Genomic DNA, 27,289 nt, shown 5'->3' on the forward strand with positions numbered 1-27,289 from the left:
CGTTCGGCTGCGCTTATGTTATAAGCCTTAAATTAAACCTTATATTGTTAGCCTTATATTAAACTGTGCTCAGCGTTTTTAACACACGTACAGCGAATTGGGCACGGAAATCGGAAGTAATTGTGAAATATTTTTCCGTCAGCCAATACGCGCTGAAATTACCAAGCGTCATGGCTAAAAAAGCACTCGAGTTGCAATTTGTTTTAACAACAAACCATCTGGTTATTACTGATTCTTCTGGTTCTGGTTCTTCTGGTCATCTGGTTCTTTTCAAATTCATTTACAGGCAAGGTCCACCGTTCCTATAAAAATAAATGTCGCCCAAATTTTTAATAATGCACTGAAATACCATTGCAGTCGAGTTAATACGGTCGAGAGTGGCTGGCTGCCTCAGAACAGGTAGGCGTGCACTGACCCGGTAATTGTTGAGGTTCTCCACGACGCAGGCGAGTGTGACTTTGCGTCCTGCCGGCACGGTGATGTTCTGGATCGGCTCTGCAAACTCGGGCTCTGTCTGCGACGTTCCAGCGGCCTTGTTGCCACGAATCCCTGAACGAGACAAGAAGACCAAGTTGTGAAGCTTCTTGGGCACCCGACAATTCGTTGTTGCACAAAACACCCATCTCAACAAATTATTTCTTTGTTCGCTTGTCAGTGTAAAATATTGAATTGACTGATTGATTAATCAATATGTGTGGTATTACGTCCCGAAAGCACCATAAAATTATGAGAGACACCGTGGTGGAGGGCTGGGGAAATATCAACCACCTGTGCTTTTTTAACGTGGACCTAAATTTGGGCACAAGGGCCTACAGCATTTTCACCTCCATCAAAAAATGCAGCCGCCGCAGCCGGCATGTGATCCTGTCACGTGTGATGCTTTCGCTGTCACGTTTGTGTGCGCAACACTCATTGTGTAGAGCGTGACTAGCATAACCCTGCATTCAATTCGCTCCGTTGTTTCGGCAGCTGAACTACCACCGTGGTCGTCGAGTCACAAAAATATTCTTGCCACAATGGCGCCACGGTGCCAGCGAGAACGCAACTTGAATGTATAACCGCTATATTTCAAGCGGTTCGTTTGAATTAAAAGATGTCTGTGTAAACAAACAGGCCAAGTCAATTGAATCCAGTGGGCAAACGCATTTAATGTAATCTGTGGAAAAAGAAATCGGAAAGGAAGAATAAAATGCGATACAAAATTGGAGCAGGAACAACTACATTGAAGTATGACATACAATAACAACCGTGCAAAGGCAGACACTCGATCCATCTTACCAGATTCAATGTTGGTATAAATGGTATCTTTGTTCATGAACGATGATATAAAACTTCATGGTCCAAGTAAACAGATACTCCCGTTTGTTTACGTTGAGGTCGCTTGTATGCAGCCGAATAGTAGCTTGTATGACCACTAGTAGTGGTTAACAGTAGCTCATTCTTAACAAACAGCGGCATTGATTGATTGATTGATTGATTGAATGATTGATTGATTTGTGGGGTTTAATGTCCTAAAATCACCTTAAGAGAGACGCCATAGTGAAGGGCTCCAGAAATTTCGACCACTTGGGGTTCTTTAACGTGTGCTCAAATCTGAGCACACGGGCCTACAACACTTCCGCCTCCATGGGAAATGCACCGCCGCAGCCGGGATTCAATCTCGCGACCTGCGGGTCAGCAGCCGAGAACCTTAGCCACTAGACCACCGCGGCGGGGCAGTTTCTTGCGGGATTCTATAGTTGGAAGTCTGCTTAAATATCTCAGGTTGGTAATAGATGCATCCCTGCCGTAGGCGTTGACGATGAATCTTAGTGCTTTTCTTTAAGGCGTTCAATATAACTACTTCGTCAAATTATTATTTAAGCTTTTCGTGATATCTGTCTTTTTCTTGGATAAATGCCGCTGCGGTGTTAGTAGCTTTACCTAGCCACGGGATGTCAAGCTGTGCATTGCTCTTGGCGTACTAAAAACAATAGAAGTTCGTGTTTATTTCTTTAATCGATAGACTTATGGTACATTGAATTATGTTACACCACACGGGCCTACAACATTTCCGTCTCCATCGAAAATGCAGCCGCCGCAGCCGGCATGCGATCTCTTGACCAGCTGTTCAGCAGCCAAGTACCTTAGCCACTAGATCGTAATGTGAAAGCTTTCGATGCCTCATCAAACGCGAAAACTGACTTTTGACGTCGGTGTGAAAACGATAGATGAAACAAATCAGCATCAAGTGATCACGTCCCCATATTGACACCAACTAGACGTCATATACCACGATAACTTATGTCTTACGCAACAAAAAGTGACGTCATGCAGTGACTTCGTCATATGATGTCGTCACATGCTATAAGTAGGTCGACCACAGAGGTAGTGCATAACCAGGTCACGTACAGAAAGCTCTCCGATTGCAGAGGCCGTGCTAAATCATGTTGGCTGCAGAAAGCTTTCAAAGGGGGGCAAGGGAGGATCGATAAAATACATCCATTGAGAAGAAAATATTGTCTTCAGCAAAGGCATAAGCGACATCGGTTTCTTTTCCTCTTTTTGTTCACCAAGTTGAATAAAAAAGTTGTCATAATATATAATGACTGTTTCATTTATTGGCGTTATGTAAAAGCAAACGTCTGCGCCTTAACGAGTCAGCGGCTGATCTTTGTCGTTTAGCGAAGGATAACCGTTGTTCCAAAATATGGGGATAAAAACCAATAGATAGATAATGAAAGACATCAGAACATAATCGGCACGCTGAAAGATGCCATCAGATAAGCAGAAAACGAAGACCGCCAGGTGCTGTGCAGATAGTTACAGGCAGAGCAGACAAGCGATGTATAAAACGTAATGAAGGCAAAGGCAACAAATTGGGGGATTTCCGAAAGTTGCTGCTTTGTTGCTGAGAAAGCAAAGATACGTTTACATGTTATAAAATAACCGCGTGTGGGCTACAGTGAGAACGTGTCCGCAAACGGCGCCAAACGCAAATACTAGCTATATACAAACTAAAAACAGAAAAACAAGACCGGGATGAACAACTGAGTCGAGGGGTGCATAACGCGTCCAAAAACAAAACAAAAAGCTGGCACGCAATGGGTGCAGTAGAAGGGGCTGGTTCGGAGGAGCCAGGAACCGTCCGAGTCGGAGGCCTAAAGTACCCAAGGGTCCTATCCGTCACGTGATGGTCCGCATCGGGGATTGCCCGGATGCTTCCGACGTCACTGGCAAAGAACAGCGCTTCCTCAAACGAGAACACGCTGCGGCAAGGCGGTACCATTTTATAACACGTCTCGACCATCGCCCAACCATCCCTTCCGGCCACCTCGCCTCTGTGTTCTTTAGTGTGATCCAATTTTTCCTTTATTTTCTTTTCAACTTTTCTTCCCTCAGATTGGCATATATTGTGCTATTTTTCTCCACCAGCGCGTTCAGCATGCAGCAACCCCGAACTAAAGGATAAAATACGCGTTGTAGCGTGGCCGATAAGAATAATAAGAGACGAAAACAAACTGTCAGGAAGCTCCGATGAAGACAGTCCACTTTGTGTTCGCGAGGTATGGAGCGCGAGCAATGAACTTTTCGCCGTTTTTTTTCCCCTCGCTTGCTTTGGTATTTTTGTTCTTTTTTAAGACCTTATTAAGGCGATGGCGTTAAAGAACTCGTTTCGCAGAAATTTCGGCGTCAGTGTCGGTGTCGTTGATTGTGAGCGAAAAACCATCTTATGCGTGACCAAACAAATGAGAACGATGCAAATAAAATAAATTACAAAAAAATCCTGGCCGGAGTTTGAATCGAACTCAGGTTTTCGAGTCCAAGTGAAGGTCGAACAGTGTCGTTTACGTGACAAGTGGTTCTTCTTCCACACGGCCACGCGCCCCCTTGTGAATACAGTGAAATGGGCTTCCTCTGCCTGAAAAAAGCAGGGAAAGTAGCTCATTCTTTACAAACGCGCGTGTCCTGCATACATCCTTCACAATACAACATCACATATATTGCAGCAATATTGAGCGGTATACAAACGTCTATTGCCAGCGGGCGTCAGAGGATGTGATTATCATAATGACTTCAGGGTTTAAAACCAGTCACCCACTACAGAAAACACACGCTAATATCACTGTTTCCTTAAGGCCACGTAGTGAATACATAGCAAGTTCGAAAAGGTTGAATTCACTAAGTGTTTGAAGTACGCACTGGGAACAGGAAATCGCTATCACGTTCGACTCCTAAACGGGAAACTTTAAGGTCCCCCAATTTTTTTTCCTCTCTCTTAGCGTAGGGTAGCAAACCAAATTTTGCAATTCAGTCTACGTCTCTGCCTTTCTCTCGTTTCTTTCCAATATATCATAAAGCGTAGGTTTGCGCCTTCATTTACTTCCGAAGAGACTTACCACTCTATTTTTATACATATACATTCAAGATTTCTTGGGGAGAAAACCATGATCTGTTCATGAGATATGCAGTAGTAGAGCCCTGCGAAATAAATTTTACTACACGTTATTCTTCAGCACCCATTAAAAATTTAGTAGGTAAATGTATGAGCATTTCGTTCTATTTAAATACGGCCCCTATGGCCGGGATTTAATCTCATGACACTATGTACAGTACCGCTTCAGTGTAGCCGTTAAGCCCAATGACTGAATTATTGATTGAATAATTGATTGATTGATTGAATGATTGATTGAGTGGGTGATTGGTTTGTTAATTGATCGAATGATTGATTTATTGATTGATTTATTGATTGATTAAAATATGTAGTTTAACATTCCAAAACTACGATATGATTGAGAGACATCCTGGTGGAGCACTCTGGAAATTTCTACTACCTAGGGTTCTTTAACGTGCACCCAAATCTGACCACACGGGTCTTCAGCATTTTCACCTCCATCAAAAATACAGCCGCTGCAGCTGGGATTCGATCCCGTGGCCTGTGGGTCAGCAGTCGAGTACTTTACCCACTAGACCAACGCGGCGGGGCGCCGTCAAGCCCCTACAACGGCAGTTGTTTCAGTATGTTCTTGTCTTAATTTGCTTTGAAAGTTTGTATGTGATCTTGGTGCTCTTACTGACGCCCGCTACTCCCCTTCCCTTCACAAACATCACAATAGGCGCCGGAAAATTTCAATAAAAAGGACAGACGATAGCCAGTGCATTCGCTACATACTATACCTTCATAAATAAAGACATTCAAAAGGCTTGTGCAGTTCTGAAACCAATAATAAATGCGAAAGGAAGTCTAGAAACGCACCTAAAATGTCTGTGCATACCTGCACAACAGAATGCATTAAAGTCACTCAACAATATCAGCGATGACTCATACGCAATCTATATGGTGTGTAAATATGTTTAGTAAGACAGAAGGACAATATACAGTGACAACGTGTGCCAGGTATTTTTTGAACGTTAGGCAAATATTTTAAATGGCATGTGTCTTCTTTTTACTGCTAAGTGGATGGGCGTGTATTACCACAGTGACAGCTTATTGTTGTGACCACTGCACTTTTCTGCCATCGTGATGGCTTAGTGGTTGCGGCACTAAGACGCTGTCCCGAAAGACGCGATTCAGTCCCTGACACAGCGGATGTGTTCGCCAGCGCATCTTACAGAACCATGGGTAGTGAGAGTTATTTTAAGCTTTCCGATACAGCACCTCTTAAGGCTTGATTTGCTTTGATGATGTTAAAATCCACAAAACAATCAAACTACAACTTTTTATCGGTACTTTTTTGATTGATTAAACTGAAGCACAAATCATCTGGTCCCGATATTTCTGGATATGAACTATTACGCACGCGCAAAAGAAAAAAAAACAGAACCAAGATGTAACGCAGACAGACAAACGAAGCGCCGTCTGGCCCGTGAAAGACATATCTGTGTTTTTTTTTTAGGGGAGAGGAGGTCACCAGCATATTAACAATGGTGTGTGCTACCTCTTTGCTATCATTTATGCTATTCGATAGAAGTACAAAAAAGTAATAAAGATCAGTGAGGGAAGAAAAAAAATACTACATTGTTCTGTCATCAGAGCGGCCCTGTAAACCCTGATTTCACTTGAAGCTTTCGCAAGAGTACATTGAACTTCGGTGCACGAGAGACGGTGCCGCTCTATCCCGTGATTGTGAACACACACAAAACAGTGGAATCAGTGTCTAGAAGGCAGGTCGAAGATCGGCAAAAGATGAAAGCAATAAAAAATACAAAACCTTGTCAGTCTCGTTTTTTTTTCTTTTTTCGCTTTGAATGAAAATTCGAGTTTAATCGTAAGAGCATCCTGATAGATATCCTTATTGCTAAGGCCTAGAAAACAAGACCATAAAGTTAGAATAGACCGTCGAATATACGAAAAGGAATTAAGCGACGCGTGGTGCATACTTTTCATTGTGCTCAATCACGTCGTTTAAAAACATTTTCTTCTTATGAGAAATTTACAAGTTGAGCTTAGTCTACATCTTCGAGTTATTCATTTACTCTTGTGAGGACTTTCCAATCAAATACGCGCTTACGAGCACTTCTAAATTAATGGCGATAACAAACATTATATATTTCGCATTAATGGGAAGACTCACAAACAAGGAGCTCAACATTTTTGCTTCATGATGTGCTTGAGAGATCATGCGCCGAGCAGTATAAGACGTTTCTGTGTGACTATATGTGAAAAAGGCATAAACTGTTTTTTTTTTTGCAGTCCATTTTAGCGTTTTTCTGGTCAGTGCCGAAAATCCTGCATGTTTTCTTTTTTTTTGGCACTTGTTCATGTCGATATTCATGTGGACTTCATTTTGCCATGTTGTTGAGCGTAAAAAAAAAGAGCAACTTTCATTGCAGTGCCAGTCTGCAACGTACTAGTAAGTTTTCTCTTAATTACAAACGCTTGCCCAGAATAAGCACAAACAATCTGTCTTCTTTTCGTGTTCTAGAAATGGCGTTACGAGAGCCCAGTGTCCACGTCGCTTCGATTTTCCTTAGGCTCTCACTATGCCTCTCTAAAAACAATCTTCCATTCATGCCGTGAGGAAGGCAAACAGAATCCGGTTAAGCACATATAAATAATATAAATAAAAAATAAATTAGTATAAGTAGCAAGCGCGAGAGCGGGCTTGCTTATCGTAACCGCAGTAAACCTAACCAACCGACCTTACGTCCGTTTTAGGCAGTAATAGGCCGACTAGGTTTACAGCTCACTACGAAGAAGTATAGCGAACCGAAAATGCTGCTAGTCTCAGTTCCATCGTTTGCTTGCCCAGCGATTGCCGGAAAAAATAAAAAAACACCATGCTGTCTGTAGGTGTACAATGCAGGGGGAACCAGAAACACGCCGTGGGCGGCTGCAGCTTATCTTAATGAAATGGCGAGATGAATCACGGCGACCAACCGACTACTTGTCCGCGTGAATCTTTGATGCGCCCTGAGCGGGCCCAAGGCTTCTGTTCCCGCCATGACGTTCGGTTGGGATCGCACACACGGTAAATTATTGAGTGCGCGTCGCGAGGCCACGCTTATCTCTAAGCGCCGCCGTTGTGAACGCTGCCGGGCTTTCCAGTAGCTCAGCTGAAGCGGGAGTCACATTTGTTTCTATAATTGTTCTATCTCGCACGTTTGTCCGCAGTTCGGTAACAGGCAGGCATATCAGCGCGTCACCCGCGATCCACCTCCTACGTTATTCGATAAGCCTAATTGTCCACATACGGTTGGAGATTCATCGTAATGTGTGTTGTTTCCAAACGTCGCCTTGCAATCTATACGTGCGCGTACATAGTTCGTCCCTGGTAATAGAGACTCATATTGTCTCCTCGTGTTTGTTTTATCTCGTAAATCACTTTTGTGCTTAACGGAAATAATTACTGGTGACGTGTGCCGCGTTCTACGCTCAATAGCGTGCGAACATAAATTTTAGACTTTTGTTCTGAAAAGTGGTAGAGTATTATCTTTGCTACTTCCCTTTCCATTCATTAAGGTTCAAGTACCGAGGTATGATTGAGTTTTTGTTGTCAAATTTTTCGTCAATTGCCATGATAACAACGCGTCTTTGGCGACATTATTTTTGTGGCAACTACCTACGCGATTCCACAAAGGAAAAAACACGTTGGAATTTTTGACAATTTAAAAAAAATGAACAATCACAAGTTTGTATACATACAATATTTGTATGGTTGCTGTAGTTTGGCGACCAAACCAGTTTCCCTTTCAGGAGTACCTATTTTTGGGCTGGTTGCTTCAAAGCATGCAGTGAAGCAATGACGCTCAAGACACAGGGACAAAAGACAAGGACAGGAAGCACATGTCCTGTCCTCTTCCTTGGCCCCGTGTTTTTTTACGCTACGGCTACATTTAACCCCTTAAACAGTCTCTTGTTTGCAGTAGCTTAACTTCGGTCAGTGCATGGTTAGCAAAGCCTTAAAAACATAAACCACCTCCGGTATTCTTCTTGGCATGCCGAGGATGAACGCGTGCATAGAGTTTTGAATGTGGTTACGACCCACGCCAGCACAATGCCACACGCCGCTTTGTCACGGAAATGCCAAAGGTGGCAGCACTACGACATGCGGGTGCGCCACAAAATATAAAAGTCATCCCATGCTTCCTGCCACTCCTTTCGGTTTCTCTAGCGTTGCACGTGACGTCCGTACCCGCATCTCGTTCTGTGAGCATGAATCGGAACCAGTTTGTCTGCAGCAGTTATACGTGTGCTTCCTGCGGAGTGTGTCTCTACGCCCTGCGAGGAGGAACACTTTGTGAGAAGGAGAGATGAATTTTGTCATTTATCTCTCTCTCTTCGCAACATTTCTTTTTATCTTCGTTTGTTCCCCTCACCCATTTCACCAGCTCAAGATAGCAAGCCGGTCTAAGAACTGGCTAATCTACCTGTTCTGCCGGTTAAACTTTGCTCCTACTCCAGAGATGAATTCACAAAAGGAGCGAAGGAGAGGCAACAACAAAACGAGTGAACGTCTCTTATCGATCGTCAAACGCGTGCATCTCCGCAATTACACCACTATCTTAAATAGTGAACATAACTACAGGTTCATCGTAGGCTTGCGCACAACTGCAACACCACAACTGAATTTCGACCTCTAGGTGATTTTAGGTCCTTTATGCGATGAAAATGCGATTAGAGAGCTCGCGCACTGCGACCCTACAAATGGCAAACAAAGAAGGTTGCAAAGCGAGTACGCCTCTGCAGCTTGAAAGAAAATCAATTTTTAGCTAAAGGAAATCGGCTGTTTATCACGTTCTCACGCAAATATTTCAAAAATGTAAAGAAATACAAACGAAGGGAATCTCATGGAAACAACAAATTTGGCCCATAAAACGCAGAAAAATCAAGTAGCCTTCGCGGAGCAGACAATTCTACTGGAAGAAACGGGGAGCCTGTTCCTTTTCTATTCCTCGGCGTCCTCCTTAGAACGCTTTTTTCTCGTCCGCCAAGTTTTCTCGGGACATAAGTCATTTTCGTCGTCTCGGAGAAAATAACCCGGCATAATCTTGTACTCTACGAAGGAGGAGAGCCCACCTCCTGTTTAAAACATGGCCCTGGGCGCTATATAGGCATGCGCACATACACACACACAAATGCCTCCACCTTTTCAGCGAGTGCGCGATAACCTTATCCCGCGGGGGAGGAGGCAAGCGGGGGGCACCACAGGCCGTAGTAGCAGGGCGGGCACGCGAAGGGTAGCAGCGAGGTAGTGCGAGAAAATGTGGGTCACTGCTTCGCGAACGCTACTTCACACGGGCCGTGAGATCAGGGCTGTGCCGTAACGAGCCGCTTGGCCGTACAAACACCGCGGAATGGGCGGTCCTGCACCCCAAGTGCGTCTACCGTTTTGTTTGTCTTGGTGCAACGGCGCCCACGCCGCACTGTCTACATTTTGTTAGCTGAGTACTCATATATAAATAGTATTACAGAAGTGAGAAACAAAAAAAAACGAACTTCGTTGCGTGATAAATGGCGTAAGAATGTGAAATACCGTAAAACAGGTGTCGATTGTGCTTTCTTGAAAGCACGACTGTATACGAGAGAGAGGGAGAAACAGGCAGAGAGCAACAAAACTAAGATTACTGTTTTAGTTTTAGACGTGCATGATTTAAAGGGAGTTCATGTCCACTCTATCTTCTTCCTCTATAGTGGTTCCTCTTTCGCTCTCCCGTGTTACTACCGGGTATAAGCAAGCGCCCACTAAACTGGCAAAGGTAATTTTCATACGGAGAGTGGGAGACAAGAAGGGGTCTTACGACGCACAATAATCGCCTCTCCGGGAGGCAGTCCCTTGTTGCCGGTCTTGGTCGGGGGAGCCCTTACCGCACCAACGTTGTGTCGTCGTAACTCTCTCGTCGTGTGCTCACAGATGCGGGGGGGGGGGGGGGGGGTCTTGCTTGTGAACGTTGAGAGGAGGGGATGACCTACCCCAGAGCAGCGTAATAAAACTTGCAAGGCCAACGTTCTGCGACCTCCGGCGAGAAATGGCCTCGAGTGCGCTCGTGCGAATGGACCCACTTGTACGGCACTCCCCCACAAGCACACGCAGGATGTTTTAAGCGCGTAAGAAACAATAAAATATAAAGAAAGAATATCTACGAGTGGGGTTCGGGAAACAGCACAAACTGAGGCTGAAATAAAAAGAAATTCTTGAAAATATGGGCAAACATTCGAGAGGTGACACAGCTATAGGAATAAAGCGTGCGCAAGAGAGGGAGGTGAAAGCACAATGTGCGCGCGAGCAGATTAAGTATCACGTGAAATGGCTCCTGCTTAAATAAATGCTCCCATAAAAGCGTCGGGGAAAATTTCTTTGTTGGGTGTGGAACATCGCCCATTCGCATAGGTAGCTATGTATGTTATTTTTTTTGTCTCTGGACTCGCCGTAAATATTAAATTATTCGCTAACATTTATTGCAACTATACAATTTTTTTTTGCGCTCGTCGTTACTGGGTTCCCGTTTACTACGCTTCTAGTTCAGCTACTCATCTTCTTGTACCAGCGCGGCGACTTGCTAATTTCATTTGGCTGCCAACACGAATCATCTACGAATGCTGTACATTTGCTTTTCATTTCAGGAATGAGCATTTCAAGTCATAAATATATGTTTCAGCTAAGTACCCGTTCGTTAAACTGCGAATCACATTATCGTTAAAAGGAGTGAACACTGGGTGATTTGGTAACTCATACCTGCAAAACTGCTCGACAATCAGACAAGACAACAGAAGGCACACGCACAAGCGCAAGTGTCACCATTTACTTCGAGAAAAATGTGTTGTCCCGGCAAAAAGAAAAAAAAACAGCCAGAGAAGTTGCCGAGGCTTTTTTTATATTCACGAATATGGGGACACACGTGTAGCGAGGCCTTCGATGACATTGCATCAAGTAAAGAGATATTACCTAACTGCCAACATCCAAAGTTTTACGTCATTTCTTGCTATTTATATGTGTGTTTCCTTCAATAAAATTTCAGTGGCTGGTATGCACTTGTGCATGTGTCTTCTGTGTTCTTGTCTCGTTTTCGCGCAATTTTTTGCAGTCACATCATGCGTTAGCAACTGGTAGAGGCTTGGGTACTGTGCGATGTCAGTGCTCTATAAAGAACACCAGATGGTCAAAATTTCCGAAGCACCTCCCCTATGGCGTCTCTCATAATAATATCGCAGTTTTGGGAAGTAAAATCTAGAGATATTATCACTCCGTTATCTTGTAGTCCTTCATACACGGCACTTTCTTAAGGGTTTTCTCTTTAACCGCGTTTTATTCTTCGCGAGTAATAGTCGAGGCTTCTCCGTCTGGTAGTGTAGCGCTGATCACATTGCTTCGCGGCGTGGAGAGAGTGAGGCCGCAGTGAAGAAAAGGCTGCGCCATGCCGAGAGAGGCGAGGGAGAAGCTTGACGACAGAGTGGACGAGTGGGCGCTAACCTCGCCTACCCCCAACGTTCTGCAAGCCATATTGTTTTGGCCTGTAGAGCGTGCTTTGCCGCAAGTAGCGTAACATTGTGGAGAAGCACTACGTATCGTCAAAATGGAAGGGACAATGTTCATATTTTCATGAAATGGATTGTGATATGGCGACTCAATTTCTTGCGGTCTTTCATTGACCTTTTCTGCGTACTACGAACTTAACATATGATTAAGCCTTAAAGATGGGGTGTTGCTCGAGGAGTACAAGTCCCCTTGTCGAAGCATTGACCCCAGCAACAACCCTTTCTCAAGGTTTTCTCTCTTCAAGCACCCATATTTCGCTTGAATTATGTGTTATTTTAACACTAGAGTAATCGTTTCGTAATATTAAAACCTGTTTTAACGTCCTCAAACTACGATATGGTTATGAAGAATGCCGCAGCGAAAGGCTCTAGGAATTTAGAGCACAGGGATTCTTTCACGTGCACCCAAATACGAGTATACGAACCTTAAGCATAGCTTCCCCAGCCACGATTGTCTAGTGGCTAAGGTACTCGGCTGTTTACCCGCAGTATGTGGGATTGAATCCCGGCTGCGGCGGCTGCATTTTCAATTGAGGTGATAATTCTGTAGGCCCGTGTGCCGAGATTTTGGTGCACGCTAAAAGAAGCCCATGTGGTCCAAATATCCGCAGCCCTCCACTACGGCGTCTCTCATAATCATATGGTGGTTTTAGGACGTTAAATCTCACTTAACAATCAATCAAGCATAGCTTTGAACGTGAGTTCTTTTATGACCACAGTACGTGTTGGTGTAAACAGGCGGCTGTGCTGATACTCCTAATACTCAAACACAATAAATATAGCATAACTTGGAACTGCACACTTTTGAAGCAATCAATACCGTTACTGTAATAGAAGTGGTTCTATTTGTATTTGACATTTCGGATATTTCTGCGCCACTCCTCTCATAAGTCTCGAATTAGAGGGGCAGGAATAATTAAAGCAGATGCAACATCTCCATGAATGTCCGCCTACGTTGGGTATGTCGGGTGCCGTAGACCCTGAATGGCTCGTTTTAGTGTGAAATCAGCTAAGTCAGACTTATTTTCAGCTTTTGAAATAGCCACTACTATAGCGCGAACTTCACACATAGAACTTGTGTGTGTCGCATTCGCTTGTTTGCCATCTCTGAAGTATGTGATATAGCAGTTTCAAGTGAGCACCAACTAGCCCAAACATGCGTCCTGAATTTGACATGCACACTTGCGGTTGCTGGAGGCACTAGAGCAACGAAGATCTCACCACTGGCGTGAAATCGGATTAAAGGAAGAAACGCTGGAAACCTACGACATTGAAAAGTATTGCATAGGGTATACATTGTAGACTGACGCAGATAGCTGAGCCTGGAGTTGGAAAAGGTACTAACAAAAATATTCAAGCATTTAAGAGACAGTACAACCAGAGACAGGTTCATATTTCGTGACGCAATACTGCTGCAATTGTTCTGGTGAATCGCAGAAGACGAAAACATATTCTAGTGATTCGCCTTTCATGCATTAGGGTACTTAACTGATGCTATCGAAGAACTATTGTGCAGAAAGCTTACAGCCACTCTGCAGAGTTTAGGAGCACATTACCTATCGTCGTCCAATATCTTCGTCAACCCACCTCTCGACACCAAACTTCTCAACCGCAACAACTAAAAAAGAATCACTGAAAACAGTTTGTAGCCTTTTCAAGTATGTAAGCGTACTTAAAATAGCTATATTCTTCCAGTGTTGCAATGCCGCCGTCATACGTAGCTTAGTACAGTAAGCACTCAGTGAGCTTTGCCATGACAGCCCTTTCGAAGAATCTACGAAGATGTTAAAGCATTTCCGGCGCACGCCTCCCTGACACCGCCTGCGTTCCTCAAAGAAGCAAACTTCTGCCACTAAAGCTACTTATTTTATCCAATACCTACGCTTTTTATCTCTTTTTTTGGAATACTATTTCCTGTGAGGGGGGGGGGTGAAGAAGCGAAAGCATGGAAACGCCTTTTGAGCTAAATTTACACCAATACAGCTGTGGAATAGAATTTCCGCAGCCATTGAAATAGAAACGCATCGAATGAATGCGCAGGTGGAGTTTCTGCAAGGCTTATCCGCCCTACTAGCAGATACACTCTACTCTGGGGATGCTGCGCATTCGTCCTCGGTTCTTCTCAAACTTGTTTCACAAACGGGTTCACACTACGTGCTCTTTCGCAGCCGGCGTATTTGAAGGTCCTAACACTTTTTTTCTTGTTCGTGCTTTCACTTCCTAAAAACTATTTAGGAAGCAGTCGTAACATGCTCTGTGTTCTATTTGTTTAACATCTTTTTTTTGCTTTTTTTCTACTTGCTAGAAAAAAATATAAAAAAAGGTTGAATGGCTCAGGTCATTTTCAAATTCTTAAGAAGCTAATCCATTTGACGAAACCAGGAGCTTTTATTCCCTAACGGTGCATTATCAGGCTAAACGTAGAAATACCCGTTCCCGAGATACGCAGCGTTTGCGATTAAATGTTCTTGGCGCTTCCTAGAGTGCTCAACAGTGGTGGTCTAGTGGCTAAAGTACTCAGCTGCTGACGGTCACATCGCGGGATCAAATCCCAGTTGCAACGGCTGCATTTTCGATGGAGGCATGAATGCCGTATGCCCGTGTGCTCACATTTGGGTGCACGTTAAAAGAAGCCCAGGAGGTCTGAATTTCCGTGGCTTTCTTTTACGGCGTCTCTCATATTCATACGGTGGTTTATCCCCAGATATCAATCAATTAATAAATGCTTCCTAGAGCGCCCGTTGGCACGTATCTGTCATTTTCTTTATCTCCATGTGGTACGCTAAATTTTACAGAAGGATTTTTTTTACCTGAAAGAAGTGTTGTCCGACTTTACCGGCGAATTAAAAAAATATAGAAGACAGAGTTCATATAATATTTCTATAGTTTTTTTATTGACGTGGTTTATATGCGTGGTTGGTATTTTAAATGCTAAAATCAATCTTTCCACGACAAAAAATTTTAAATACTCCGAGATTATTCAAATATTCATAAGCACGGGAGATAATTTAGAGGAAGAAAAGGATGAGGAGGAAATAAAGAGGCGGAAGCACAGGGAGGTTAGCTAGCTCTTAGATTGGCTGGCTCTCCTGTGCTAGAGAAAGCGGTGAGGGGAATAAACGATGATAGAAAAGAGATGTAACAAAGAGAGAGAGAGAAGACAAAAAATAGAAAAAGAAAAGCAAAATGAAAAAGAATATGACACTTAAGTCTGTTTCTAAGGCTAGTTGTCCGCAAAAAAACGTTATAAAGCTTTCAAAGCCTTCTGGGCTAAGGAAGAATTCGGTGAATGATCCTGAATTTTTTGTTCCGACAAAGGACGATCATCTAGTCTATCTAGAGCAGCGGTAAGTTCTTGTCTTTGCGCTTTGAAATGAGGACACACGCACAGAATATGGGCGATTGTTTCTTCACTGCTGCAATTATGACACGTAGACATGCTGGCCATACTAATAAGAAAGAAGGCCATGTGAAGCCACAAGTGGCACAGAAGTGTCTCCTCAGCACGAAATATTCCCGAGGGAAAACGAAGCTTGAGATCGCAATTTCAAGGAAACAAACAAACAAACAAACAAACAAACAAACGAGTCCAAGTTATGTAGGTGAGCGTTACTGAATGCTATAGTGTGCCATGGCACTGTCCCATGGTGAGGTCACGTGCCAGCCAACAAATCTGTAGCTGCGTCGGTTCTTGAGAACAGTATGCCTGCGTCTTGCGTACCATCATGTTCAGATCTATCCGCCTTGTAAGCGTGGTAGTTTCCATATATACCACTCTGACCTGGTATTCACAAATACGCTATGCTTTGTTGCTTCTTGATTGCTTGTTGATAAACAATTCTGATATCAGCAACCAACTGCTCACTAGGTTTATGAAAAAGAGGTGACATGGGATATTGAAAAGCTGCTTTTGAGTCCGAGATGTTCCAAGCTTGCGAAGGTTCTTTAGTAATAAATTACAGTGTTGCACGAATAGCGGTGAGTTCTGCAGTCATCAATGATGTCAAAGGCGACGTCTTGATTTTCAGTGTGACGGAGTTCACGAGAATAACCACCACTCCTGCTGAGCTTACTGAAGAAACAGAACCATCAGTGTAGCCCTAAAGGCGCCCGTTGTCCTTCTCGTGCAGGAACAGTAACGTGGCCTGTTTCATGGCTAGATGTGGCCACTGTTTCTTCTTTTGGATGGCAGGAATGGTAAGGAGAGCTTTGAGTGGGTGCATGCTTCCATAAGGTAGCGGCGGCGGTGCTGCATACGTGAAGTGCGATGGAAGCACTGCGCAATGCTGAGCTAGAGTTGTGCTGAACGCTGAGTGGGGTCTGTAAGTTCGAAATGAGGCGAGGTGATGTGATGGAATCTAAGCGAAATGTCTTAAGTGCCTTCTGAAAGCATCAAAGTGTATGTATGTATTGATTGGATAATCACGCGCATTGACGATTGTCGCTGCTGTAGAGACGAATCTGGGAAGGCCAAAGCATATTTATCAGTGCTTGGACTTGAAGTCACTAGAGGACACGCATGTTTCTCAAGTTTGGAAGCCCCGACGCGGTGGTCTAATGGCTAAGGTACTCGGCTGCTGACCCGCAGGTCGCAGGATTGAATCCCGGCTGCGGCAGCTGCGTTTCTGATGGAGGCGGAAATGTTGTAGGCCCGTGTGCTCAAATTTGGGTGCACGTTAAAGAACCCCAGGTGGTCGAAAATTCCCGAGCCCTCCACTACGGCGTCTCTCATAATCATATGGTGGTTTTGGGACGTCAAACCCCACATATCAATCGATGGAGTTTCGCAAAGCATAGATAAGCTGTTGCGCATAAAAGCGAGGAACGGAAGAATATCAAGTTTAAGCATCACTTGTTCAGATGTACCGCACATTTTTCCGGAAAGAAACCTTAGTACGTGGGTAATCATGGCGAGTTTTGTTTTCATTAAGGCGATGTGGGGGCTCCAGGATAGGTCGCTATCAACTATGACTCCGAGGAATCGGTGAGTCTTCACGCAGCTGATCGTGTGTCCGTTGATTTTAAAGACATACAGGCCCGTCGCCTAACGCGTGAATCAAATGAGCGAGCACATCTCTGATGCCAGCTCTAGTCCGCATACTTTAAAGTACTTTGTCGCCAGTGTAGCCGCTCTCTAAAGTCTGGCACGCACGTTAGAGCACGTCACGCCTGACGTGCAGATGCAGATGTAATTGATTGATATGTGGGGTTGAACGTCCCAAAACCACTATATGATTATGAGAGACGCCGTAGTGGAGGGCTCTGGAAATTTCGACCACCTGGGGTTCTTTAACGTGCACCCAAATTTGAGCACACGGGTCTACAACATTTCCGCCTCCATCGAAAATGCAGCCGCCGCAGCCGGGATTTGAACCCGCGCCCTGCGGGTCAGCAGCCGAGTACCTTAGCCACTAGACCACCGCGGCGGGGCGCAGATGCCGATGTAATTTTCATACATTGATAGATTGATTGATCGTATGAGTACGTAAATCAGACCGAGGAGCGCTAGTTTAAAAACTGTAGGGAGAAGAACTCCATCTTGAGGCACGCCGCGAAAGATGAAACGATGCGTTGTTGTGCCATCCTCAGTCTGAACAAAGATGGCGCTGCCCATCAAACTTTTCGCATGAAGCAATTCTAGATATCATGGAATGTCTTGGTTAGAAGGGTCCTATTCGCCATTGAAATAGCAGCTTTTTTGAGTTAATTTGAAAACTTGGAGGCATGAGCCTCGCATATAATTGTGGAGCGTGATAGTATTGTCGGGCTATGGGGATAGGTTTATATCACTTTTTTTGTTACCAAAAAACTTCACCGAGTAATACGGACACAGTATTTTTTGTGATTACGCTATCGCGTAATCATTAAACAACCGATATTCGCTAAGTTCCAAGCACGAGTTGTTGACGTGTATGTGTCGTACCTAAAAGGTTACGCCGTGCCATCTGCGCAACTGGGAAATGAACTTTACTGAAATTCTGCACGAACTGCTCTTTATTTCCCCATTAACGTCACCGTTACAAGAGTCGCTTTCTAACTCATACGATGGCACTTGTGTGTTTTTAAGCTCTTGTGACTGGTTTGCGCTATCGGGGTTCTTATAAATGAGGTTAGATGCACTTCGCATATATGGCTTCAATGGCCATTTGATGCTCACTGAACTCGAATGTTGCGAAACATTCGAGCGTGTTCGCCGAAGGTTGTGCAAGCCTTATAGCACAATGACTACATGAGCGGATTAAATCTGCCTGAAAACTTCTACTCGAATAGCGAACAAATAACGTTCCAAATACGGCAGTCACGTCAAAAGCTTGAAAGCGACACTTGTTTCTTATTTATGAATGTACAAATATTGCTGACTGTTTAACTTGCCATTGAAATATTTAATGGGGCGTAAAGCCTGATGTACGTATTTCGAAACACTGAGTATCGTATGATGAGCCTTGGTTTTAAAAACTCGTCCAGTCGTGCTGAACGAGTTTCATATCACAGATGCCTAGCCGTGTTACGCGATTCTGTTCAGACGCAATTCACTAGCCAACGCTTCAAAATATTTTAGAAGTTGTCTGACCGTGCTCACTGCCCATATTATAAAGTAGATTTGTAATAAACATCTCACAACAGTATTAGAAACTTGAAACACTTTTTTTTTCAGCACACTACGCAGTAGGCTTCATACATTTGATATTCATCTATAGTACAGCTAGCATGGACCAAGTACAGTCTGGTCATTGTGCTTAACTGTCTTATCTTTATCTCTCTTTGATCACATCGTTACAGCAGTATGCACTGCTCCTAAATATACGAGAGACAATAATAATAATTGTTGGGGTTCATCGTCCCAAATCAACCACATGTTTATTAGAGGCGCCGTAGTGCATAGCTCCGGAAATCTCGACCACCTGAGGTTCTTTAACGTGCACCTAAATGTAAGCACACGGGCCTCAATTATTCTCGCCTCCATTGAAAATGTGGTCACCGCAGCTGGGATTAAATCCCGCGACCTACGGGTCAGCACCCTATACGAGAAGCAAGGAGGGCAAATCGAGGCGATCAAAGGGTGCTCTTGTTCTACTGTCTCGTTCTCTTGAGCACTGTTTTCTGTTATCAGAAGCCTTCCGTGCCAATGAAACCATGACAGAAACTCACATTGTGGACACTTGTCTCTTCATCGTATGAGTATTTGGTTAAACCCTTACAAGGCCTCTTCGAACGCGGAAATTCAACGTTCGCGTCGAAACGAGTGAGGCTAAAAATCGCAATCACGGGAGTATCGTCACCATAAGACGTCATCACGACGCCACAGATCGCCAAAATTTCTGACATCATCAAGTCACAATGAAGCCGTGTGATATGATGTCATGACAAGACATAGCCACGTTGTCAAAAGTACACCAATCGTGGAGGCATTGCTGAACCAGGATAGGTGGAAAACGCTTGCGTTACGTCGAATCTTGGAGGCCGTGCAAAGCGATGTAAGCCACAAAAAGCTTTCGGATGGGTGTGGGAAAGGATTATACATCATCTGAAAAGAAAAAGAAGAAGATGGCTTTCTCCTTTAAGTGATCTTAAGCGAATGCATAGATTATCGCGCGAGCTTGTTGTGAATGTATGCGCAATGTGTGTTCACAGGGCTCCAGCGTATATCTTAATCGTGATACAAAACTAGGCGTAACATATCGTGATAACTTATCCGGCTTGTCATTGAGCTTTCTGCACCCCATTCTCCCACATTATGAACTAACACTCCTGTTGCCATTTTCCCAAACCCTCGTTTCTAATAAATTGGACCAACTGTGAGTGATTGCTTCTGTGGAGTGCGTCTGTCTTCCGCAGCGTTAGGACGCGAAAACCCAACACGTGGGTCTCGATAACGGGAAAGATCGAAGTACGGCGCCGTAAAAGACGTACAGTCGGGGGGTGCACTTCCCCTCGTTGTTTTTATATCATTGTGTTCGTGAAAAAGATCGCGGTGGCCCATTGACCACAGGAAAAAAGGCTCAATTTGAAGATCTTTTTCTTACACAGGGCTGGCATGATGTGAAGCAGGCTTCCAGATTGCGGTAACGGGACTGAGAATTCCATTGAGCTCCGTACTGAGTATGCGGCTTTCGTGGTCCGTGAAACGGGTCGGCATAGTGTGGAGCTACGTCGGCGTATGAAGCCAATACAATAGTAATAAGAAAACAGAAAAGAAAAATTCAAGAAGCACAGCACATTCAACGCTATATACCAAAACGGCAGACGTATACTCTCCACCCCGCGTACGAGGCAGCAGGCATCACTTCGGTGATGGCCCTGCGCGGTCGAATACGCGGAAATGCGAGCCGCCTTCCATTTGATAGGGACTTTTTAACGCGATTTCGACTACATTTTTCTCGCCTTACTCCTGCTTTTTTACTTGTTAACCATTTTGTTTAGACCTGTTTAGCCTTACCTTTACATATAGGAGATCCTTTCTTGTAATATTTCAGTAAGTGGTGGAACGTAAATATTAAAGTCTCTCTTTTTTTTTGGTGCCTTTCATGTTACTACTTTGTGTAGTTATTCTTTCAATTTTGATTCTATCGACTGCTCAGTTCGTGTTGCAGAGACGTTAGGCGCCTTATCGTCGAAAACCAGGCTTCTGAATATACTCTCTTGTCTCGGAGCCCAGCCTATGTTTCGAACACTTCTGTTCGAAACATAAGCTGTTACTATATGCACGTAGAGAGATCGTTCCTTCTCGTGTTTTTTGAAAAGGTGGTGCATAACTCTTTGTTCTTGTCTGGTGAACCAATAACTAGGTCAGTAATCTTCCATGGCAATACTGTTCTCCATGCATGTACGTTGCTGTGCGTTCCTATCTTCAATGTATCGCTGTAAAGTAAGTTCAACATTTTCTTTATTTGCAAGCATAACTTACTAGCACTCACGTTTAGGTATAAAATAGCACATGTGTATTTCTTCATTTTGCCACTTTGCACAATAAATTGCACAGGGCATTGCACACTCCGTCTTGCATCGAATCGCATAGAATAACCCAAGGCACATGCATATGGTGAAAAGAATGTTTCATGGTCTATTTAACGAGTAAATTGCAGGGACAAAAAGAACATAAGTCGATGAGATTGTAAATTTAAACCACAGATAAGGTGTCAGAAGTTAAGTGTCGGCATCTGGCTTTATTACCTTAAGCTCTTTGAGAGTCGGTCTTTACCTGTTTATTATTTTAAGCGTGCAGAAATATGCCACTTTTGCGGGAGTAATAACCTGCCGTAACATATTATCTGGGTATAAAAAGCACCAAGTCGTTAGCAAAGCATCGCGATCCCAACATGTACAAAGAATTTCCTTGAGGGCAATTTCTCTTGCTGAAATACAATTAGGCAAGACACCTGCGAACGAATAATTTTATGCACCACAATCGCCTTTATTATAGTCTTCACACTTATCATATACGTAGAGAATTGTTAGTTCCTTCTCGCCAATTTCAATACATATTTCTCAGAATTCGCAAACGTATGGCTACGGCAGACTTCTTCGATTTTCAACATACTCGTTCAAAAACAGTTCTGTAGGTGCACCAGATTGAACGCCATCCCTCACCGGTACACGACGCTATTGCGAGTACCACCGCTACCAATGCGGCACGTTTTAGTATTCTTAGTACCTGCTCGCTAGGTCATATTTCACGTTTGCTTCCACCCGTGCGTGTTACAGCTCAACAAAACGCGCAGCGTTCACGCTCATTCCTCACGGGCGAACACGAACCGCCGTTCTAGCTGCAGCACGAGATGCTGCGAGGACGGGCGACAGCGAGCGTCGAAGTCCCGGTACGCGAGCGAGAAGAGAGCGCATATCTAAAGGCCGGAACAAACTTCCGCGCTCTCTGAGGCCATTGAGGCACACTGAAGGGGAATCGGAAGTACACAGAAAAGGCGGAAGTGGAAACAGGTTCGGCGTACTTACAAGCTTCTACGCTCCCTTCCAAATGCATGGTTCCATCGCTTTTTTTTTTTAAAGATGTCAGCCCACTGGTGGCAGCCTCCACCACCGCTGACGTGGCGCAAGGCACGAATACGCTGTCACGTTGTCTGTGTACATTTGGCAGTGCCCGGTACGATTTCGCGCTGAGAGAGAACGAACACGAATGCTGGGGAAAGGAATGAAAGGACAAAGCTCTCGGGATGTCCTAAGCCTAACTGCCGCCGCTCCCGCGGAAAATGAATCCCGCGTGTACATCGCATCTGAAGCCTCCGAGGCTTGTCCGAGAGGAAAGACAGAGCAACAAAAACGAGAAACAGAAGAAGGAGAGAAAGAGAGAGAAAGACGAAGCATGCTCGTGCCATAGACGAGAGACGGGCTGCCGATGGAATGCGAAGGGGAGAGCCAAATGGTGTTCTTGCCTTGCCCCGGAGCGAGAACAAAGCCCCTCCGGATTTCGACACAGACGCGACGAGGCAGCCTGATAAACGGTTTCTGAGCGTTGAATATCGCCGCTAGCATAAGCGATGGCGGAAGGCGGCCCTTTTGGGGCCGTCTTAAAGCAGTTTTATTATGCGTCCGGCGTACGGCGCCCCGTACCGCGTCGCTGTCGCTTCCTTGTAATCGGCGCATGTCTTCTTCCTTTCTTGAAAGATTCACGAGGCACCGATAGCGGAGAGAACGAAAACAAGTAATGTCTGCTAACTGAGACGGGGTGCTACTAATTCCGCGTCTTCTCGAATTCCAATTTATTGGTTTATTTGTTTTTTTTTTCCTCCTGCGCGGCTTGAGGCGAAGTTAGAGTTGATTCGATTGCCCATTTTACAATAGTAATACATGTCGAGCATTTATGCCGCACTTAGCATATGCGTCAGACAAGGCCCGCTATTTCTACGAAAGGACGGAGCATTTTTCGATAAGGTTGAAAATGAACGGCATTTTCTGGTGAGGCGAAGGATAAAGCTCGGATGGAACAGAATATGTAATGGCAAGGGTGTAAGATAGAAGTAAAACAAAAGACTTGAACTGATCAATCAAACAAGGATTCTAAATTGGTCCTTTACTGACACCGGCTAATATACCGAAAATATTACTGTGTCAGTTTATGTACATGGTAAAACAAAATGATACCAAGTCAGTAAGAGGGTTACAAAGAAGTTCTCTTTTCTATAAATTAATTCTCCCAATTCCCAGTGTATTGCTCATCCCTGCGATGAGTAAGAAAAATGTCGTTTTGCCCAATCTACGCATTCGTCAAGCCCACTGATTGATTGACGGATTGATTGATGAAATTCGTTTTCACAATACTGTGTGACGTAGAGAGCACTAAGCAACGTCCTTCTTAGAACTTCCTCTGCTGCGTTCCTATATCACAACAATCCATGATAACCTTTCAACACCATTCACAAGATATCATTTTATTACCTCCTACAGCACAAAACCTCAGAAGCTCTGTAGACATAAGAAATTATTCAGTAATTCTGAGTTTTCTTTTTTTAAATTTATTATAAATGTTATACTCATTCTTGTATGAGCGCGAAACATCTACGTATTCAGATTGTTTCATTGACGTATATTATTAGCACAAAGCTTAGCTTATCTCAAAATATATTCATATTGTGAATGCTACTGGAGGCACCCTAAAGACATGTTCCATACCAAGCGATTCACCTGGAAAATTCAGCACAAGTCTAATGCCTATTGGACATTGATTCGGAAGGAGGCGCATTCTGTATTGAAAAAAATGAAGAAGGAAAGATCACACGATGATTCAAACAAATACTTATCATAGCACAAAACTAAGCAGAGAAATATTCATCAGGAGCTGTGATAAAATACTTTATACATAAACAATAAGAAAAGTACACTTAGGAAAAAAGGCGAAGTATCACCACCCTCCCAGCGCTCGTCTGACGCCGCTGGGCGGCCGGCATCAGAAAAACGTGACTGCGACTCGTAATCTCGACTCTCGCAGCGAACTGCAAGACCCAAGCCGCACCCGGCGTCAACTGCCGCGCGCCGAGGCTTTGTCGCGGTGAAATGGCTACTTATCCTAAAGCGTTGGTCGCCTCCTCACGCGCTCCTAACCCTCCGCTCGCTTCCCTACGCTTCTCCCCACGCTCCCCACCAGATGTCACCACCTGGCTCCACTGGCGTTGGCGTCGTCTCTGGAAGTCGCCTCGTACAAAAAGCATCGCTGCCGCCTGTGGGTGGCGAAGTGCGCGAACAAACGGAAGAAGTCGCATCGCAACCTCCTTTCAACAACTGGGACTTTGTTTCTGCTTTTGCAGCTTCCTCTCGCTGCCTACATGACTACTTGCGGAGCTACGCAGGGGGTTTCGTATGCCGGGCCCCCCCGACTGACTGTTACCGATTCGGCGTGCCGACGCCTTGTGCTTTGGAAGCACGTACACGCCACGCCTTCTGGCTGCCCTTCCGGCGCATGCCGTAACCAGAGGCCTCTGGCGAGAAAAACGAATAAGCAGGATCGTGCGCTCGACACGGGCCTCACGTTCAATCATGGACGGTATAGGGAGGATAGAGGGCGTGCGAGCCATTGGTAGCCACGATGAAAGGCGGTGCAGACTAATCAAACTCGCATTTTTATTTTTCTCGGACGAAGCTACGGAGTCGCACGTTGGAAGCACGTGCAGCCTTTCCCGCTCTTTAGTGGCGTTACCATTTCTATAGCTGTGCTTGGCTGCCAGCTGGCGACACACTTCGCTCAACGCGTCGTAGACGATTCAGGGGCGGCACGTGCCTCGAATTGCGATTCAAACTAGTGAATCAGGCGTGATTGATGATTTCACAACACGGATAACGGTTTCCAAAAGAAGAAACGTATATAGGGAGACAATGTTCATCGTATGACATAGATCTTCTAGCACAGACAGAATCACTTTCGTACCATAAACTCAGATATTTGTCCGAGAAATTCATAAAGCTTATTTGACAAAATTGTAAGCATATTGGCAGAAATTCGCATTGCAGTGGAGGCTTATTGTTGTTTTCCCACGAGTCTTATAGTAACTTATAAAATTTTACCCTGTCTGCCCAGGAAAGGACAGACATTTCCTTCAAACAATTTGAGCAGTTCTTTGTCAAACTTTAAGAAAGCTGTGACTTTAAAACTTTAAGAAACTTTAAGAAAGCTGTAGATGTAGATTAAACTTGTATGACGAGCCCCAAAAGGCACATTACATAATTTTAGGACAGAGTGCAGGACAACATCAGTATCAGCCTTGAAGTCTAGACATGGGCCTCGAAAATTATGCCGCATCGAGTTCCGTGTCCGCAATGATGGATCAGGAGCTACGGAGCTCCGCTGCCGACCTGAAGGTCACGGGTTTGATACCTGCAGCGGTGGTCGCGTTTTTTGGTGAAGGCGAAGCAGCAGAGGCCGGAGTATGGTGCGATAACAGTGCATGTTAAAGAACACCACATGGCCAAAATTTCCGGAGCCCTCCACTATGCTGCGTCTCATACACATATCGTGGTTTCGGGACGTAAACTCCTGGCACTATTAAGCGAGTACCGTATTTTGATTTTATTTCAATTATTTACGTACCTAATTACTCATGTATGTTTATTGTTTGTGCAATCACTAGAAGACTTAAGTCCGCATAAACATTACACTCTTTGCGTGCCGTTGCACACGTGACAATCGAAAACCTATAGTGCTACAGGTGCACTACTACGTCAGCGAATTTGTTTCAGCCACAAGAGTAAACTGCGGTCCTAATATAACAGTTTCTGGCATGATGAGGGGTTTTCTTTTATTATCTACCTGGATATCTGCACAATGTACACGATAGACACTGGTAGCTTATGCTACGACGCTAATACTATAAATAGCAGTTCTGTCTCACAGTGGGCATCCCCAAGGCCAATGCACAACTCTACGCCATCGCCCATACTTGCTGTTTGTCGGAACACTGACCGTACAGGGGATGCCCTCGAAAGCTATTACAAGATTGTGCGTATATATGGCCTGGTTATGTCCTGCACGTTCACTACCATATGAATAACAGGGTCCTGCTTTAATTCTATAATGGAGGGCTGCACATGGCATTTTTGATATTGTAATAATTCGCCTCCTGTTGTTTTCCACCAAATATACTCGTTTTTTTTTTCTTTATTGCTATTGTAACCGTTCGTGATTTCGGGATGTACGCGTAACGCCGGGGGAACAGCTGCACCCGTTAATGACATTTGTACAACGCTAGCGTCGATCAATAAAGGTAGAAGATTACTTTTTGATCCGATAAAACCGAAAGGATGGCAGAGAAGCGGGAACTTGAAGGCCGTAGGAAGACACGTCGGAAATTGAAGCAAACTTTTCATGCATCCAAAACGCTAAGTTTTTTTATTTAATTATAGTTGTAATTTACATTGTGCCACAAAAATATTACGTTAATTGCGTTAAAACTGAAGCAAAGGTTCTGTCATGCGTGCTCTTAATTATTGCATAACGGTAACATTGTGGCAATATTTTCACTGCATGTCTGACAAGACTACTAAGCTTGTTCACTTCTCATATTTCTTCCAAACAGAAAGCCCGGAGATTCGAGGTAGTAAAGTGAGAAGGAGCACTGGCATTTCTATTAGGATTTCGTTCCAGCGCGTAAGAAAGTTAGCGAGTTGCGAATACAGTGCGAGGTATCTCGTTTTACCTTAATCCGACGTTGCTCTCAGCCTGGATCTAAACTACCAAACGAACGCGGCAAAGTTGAGAGCAGGAGGAACCGTGCGGTGGCTTGAACGTGAGCCCTGAGTTACCTAACCGCGAAAGCCGACCCACACGCGTGCACAACCACAAAATGAGGGTAGCGGGCTTTCGCAGCGTGGTCTTACCTGCAGACGCGTTTTGCGACACAGTGAGAGGGAGCAGTAAGACGGAGACAGTGACAGGTTTGTGTTGTACAAGCACACTGACAAAAACAGTAGCAATTGAGCGGAGGCGCCTGCCGCAGCCGAGGGAAGAGTTACCCTGCCGACGTCTCTACTAGGTGCCCAGATAACCGGCAGCCGAAGTGAAGGAGAAGGACGATTCCCATTATTGGCGAACTCATCGCGGATCACCCCACTCCCCTCCCGTCATCGCCGTGGCGCCGAGAGAAGCCGATACGAGGTTCCACTTTGTCCCAGAGTCATTTGGTGTGGCACCCGGTTCGTCAACAAGCCCTTGTTGACTCTGCAGGAGCAGCGAGACAGCGCCGACGTACAGGTCGACGTGCCTTTTTTCGACACAGCCGTGGCTGGGAGCACGACGTTACTTCACCTTGTGGTGCCGATGAAACATCAACAGCGAACGGGCCGGCTGCTGTGCGGGCTGAACGAAGGAAAAAAAATGTGGGGGCATTGCAG

The 27,289-nt window shown here is 44.7% G+C and overlaps 1 protein-coding gene across 5 annotated transcripts in view; it reads right to left on the reverse strand.

Moving 5' to 3' along the window:
- LOC142814731 (lachesin-like) overlaps positions 1 to 27,289 on the reverse strand; it is a 190,208-nt gene that overhangs the window by 98,155 nt on the left and 64,764 nt on the right. For all 5 annotated transcript variants that reach the window (XM_075893973.1, XM_075893963.1, XM_075893966.1 and 2 more), the window contains exon 2: positions 416 to 549. In XM_075893973.1, coding sequence (XP_075750088.1) covers positions 416 to 549 — 134 coding nt within the window. The remainder of the gene's footprint in view (positions 1 to 415; positions 550 to 27,289) is intronic.

The sequence above is a fragment of the Rhipicephalus microplus genome, chromosome 1 (genome assembly GCF_043290135.1).
Source record: "Rhipicephalus microplus isolate Deutch F79 chromosome 1, USDA_Rmic, whole genome shotgun sequence".
Classification (NCBI taxonomy): Eukaryota; Metazoa; Arthropoda; class Arachnida; order Ixodida; family Ixodidae; genus Rhipicephalus; species Rhipicephalus microplus.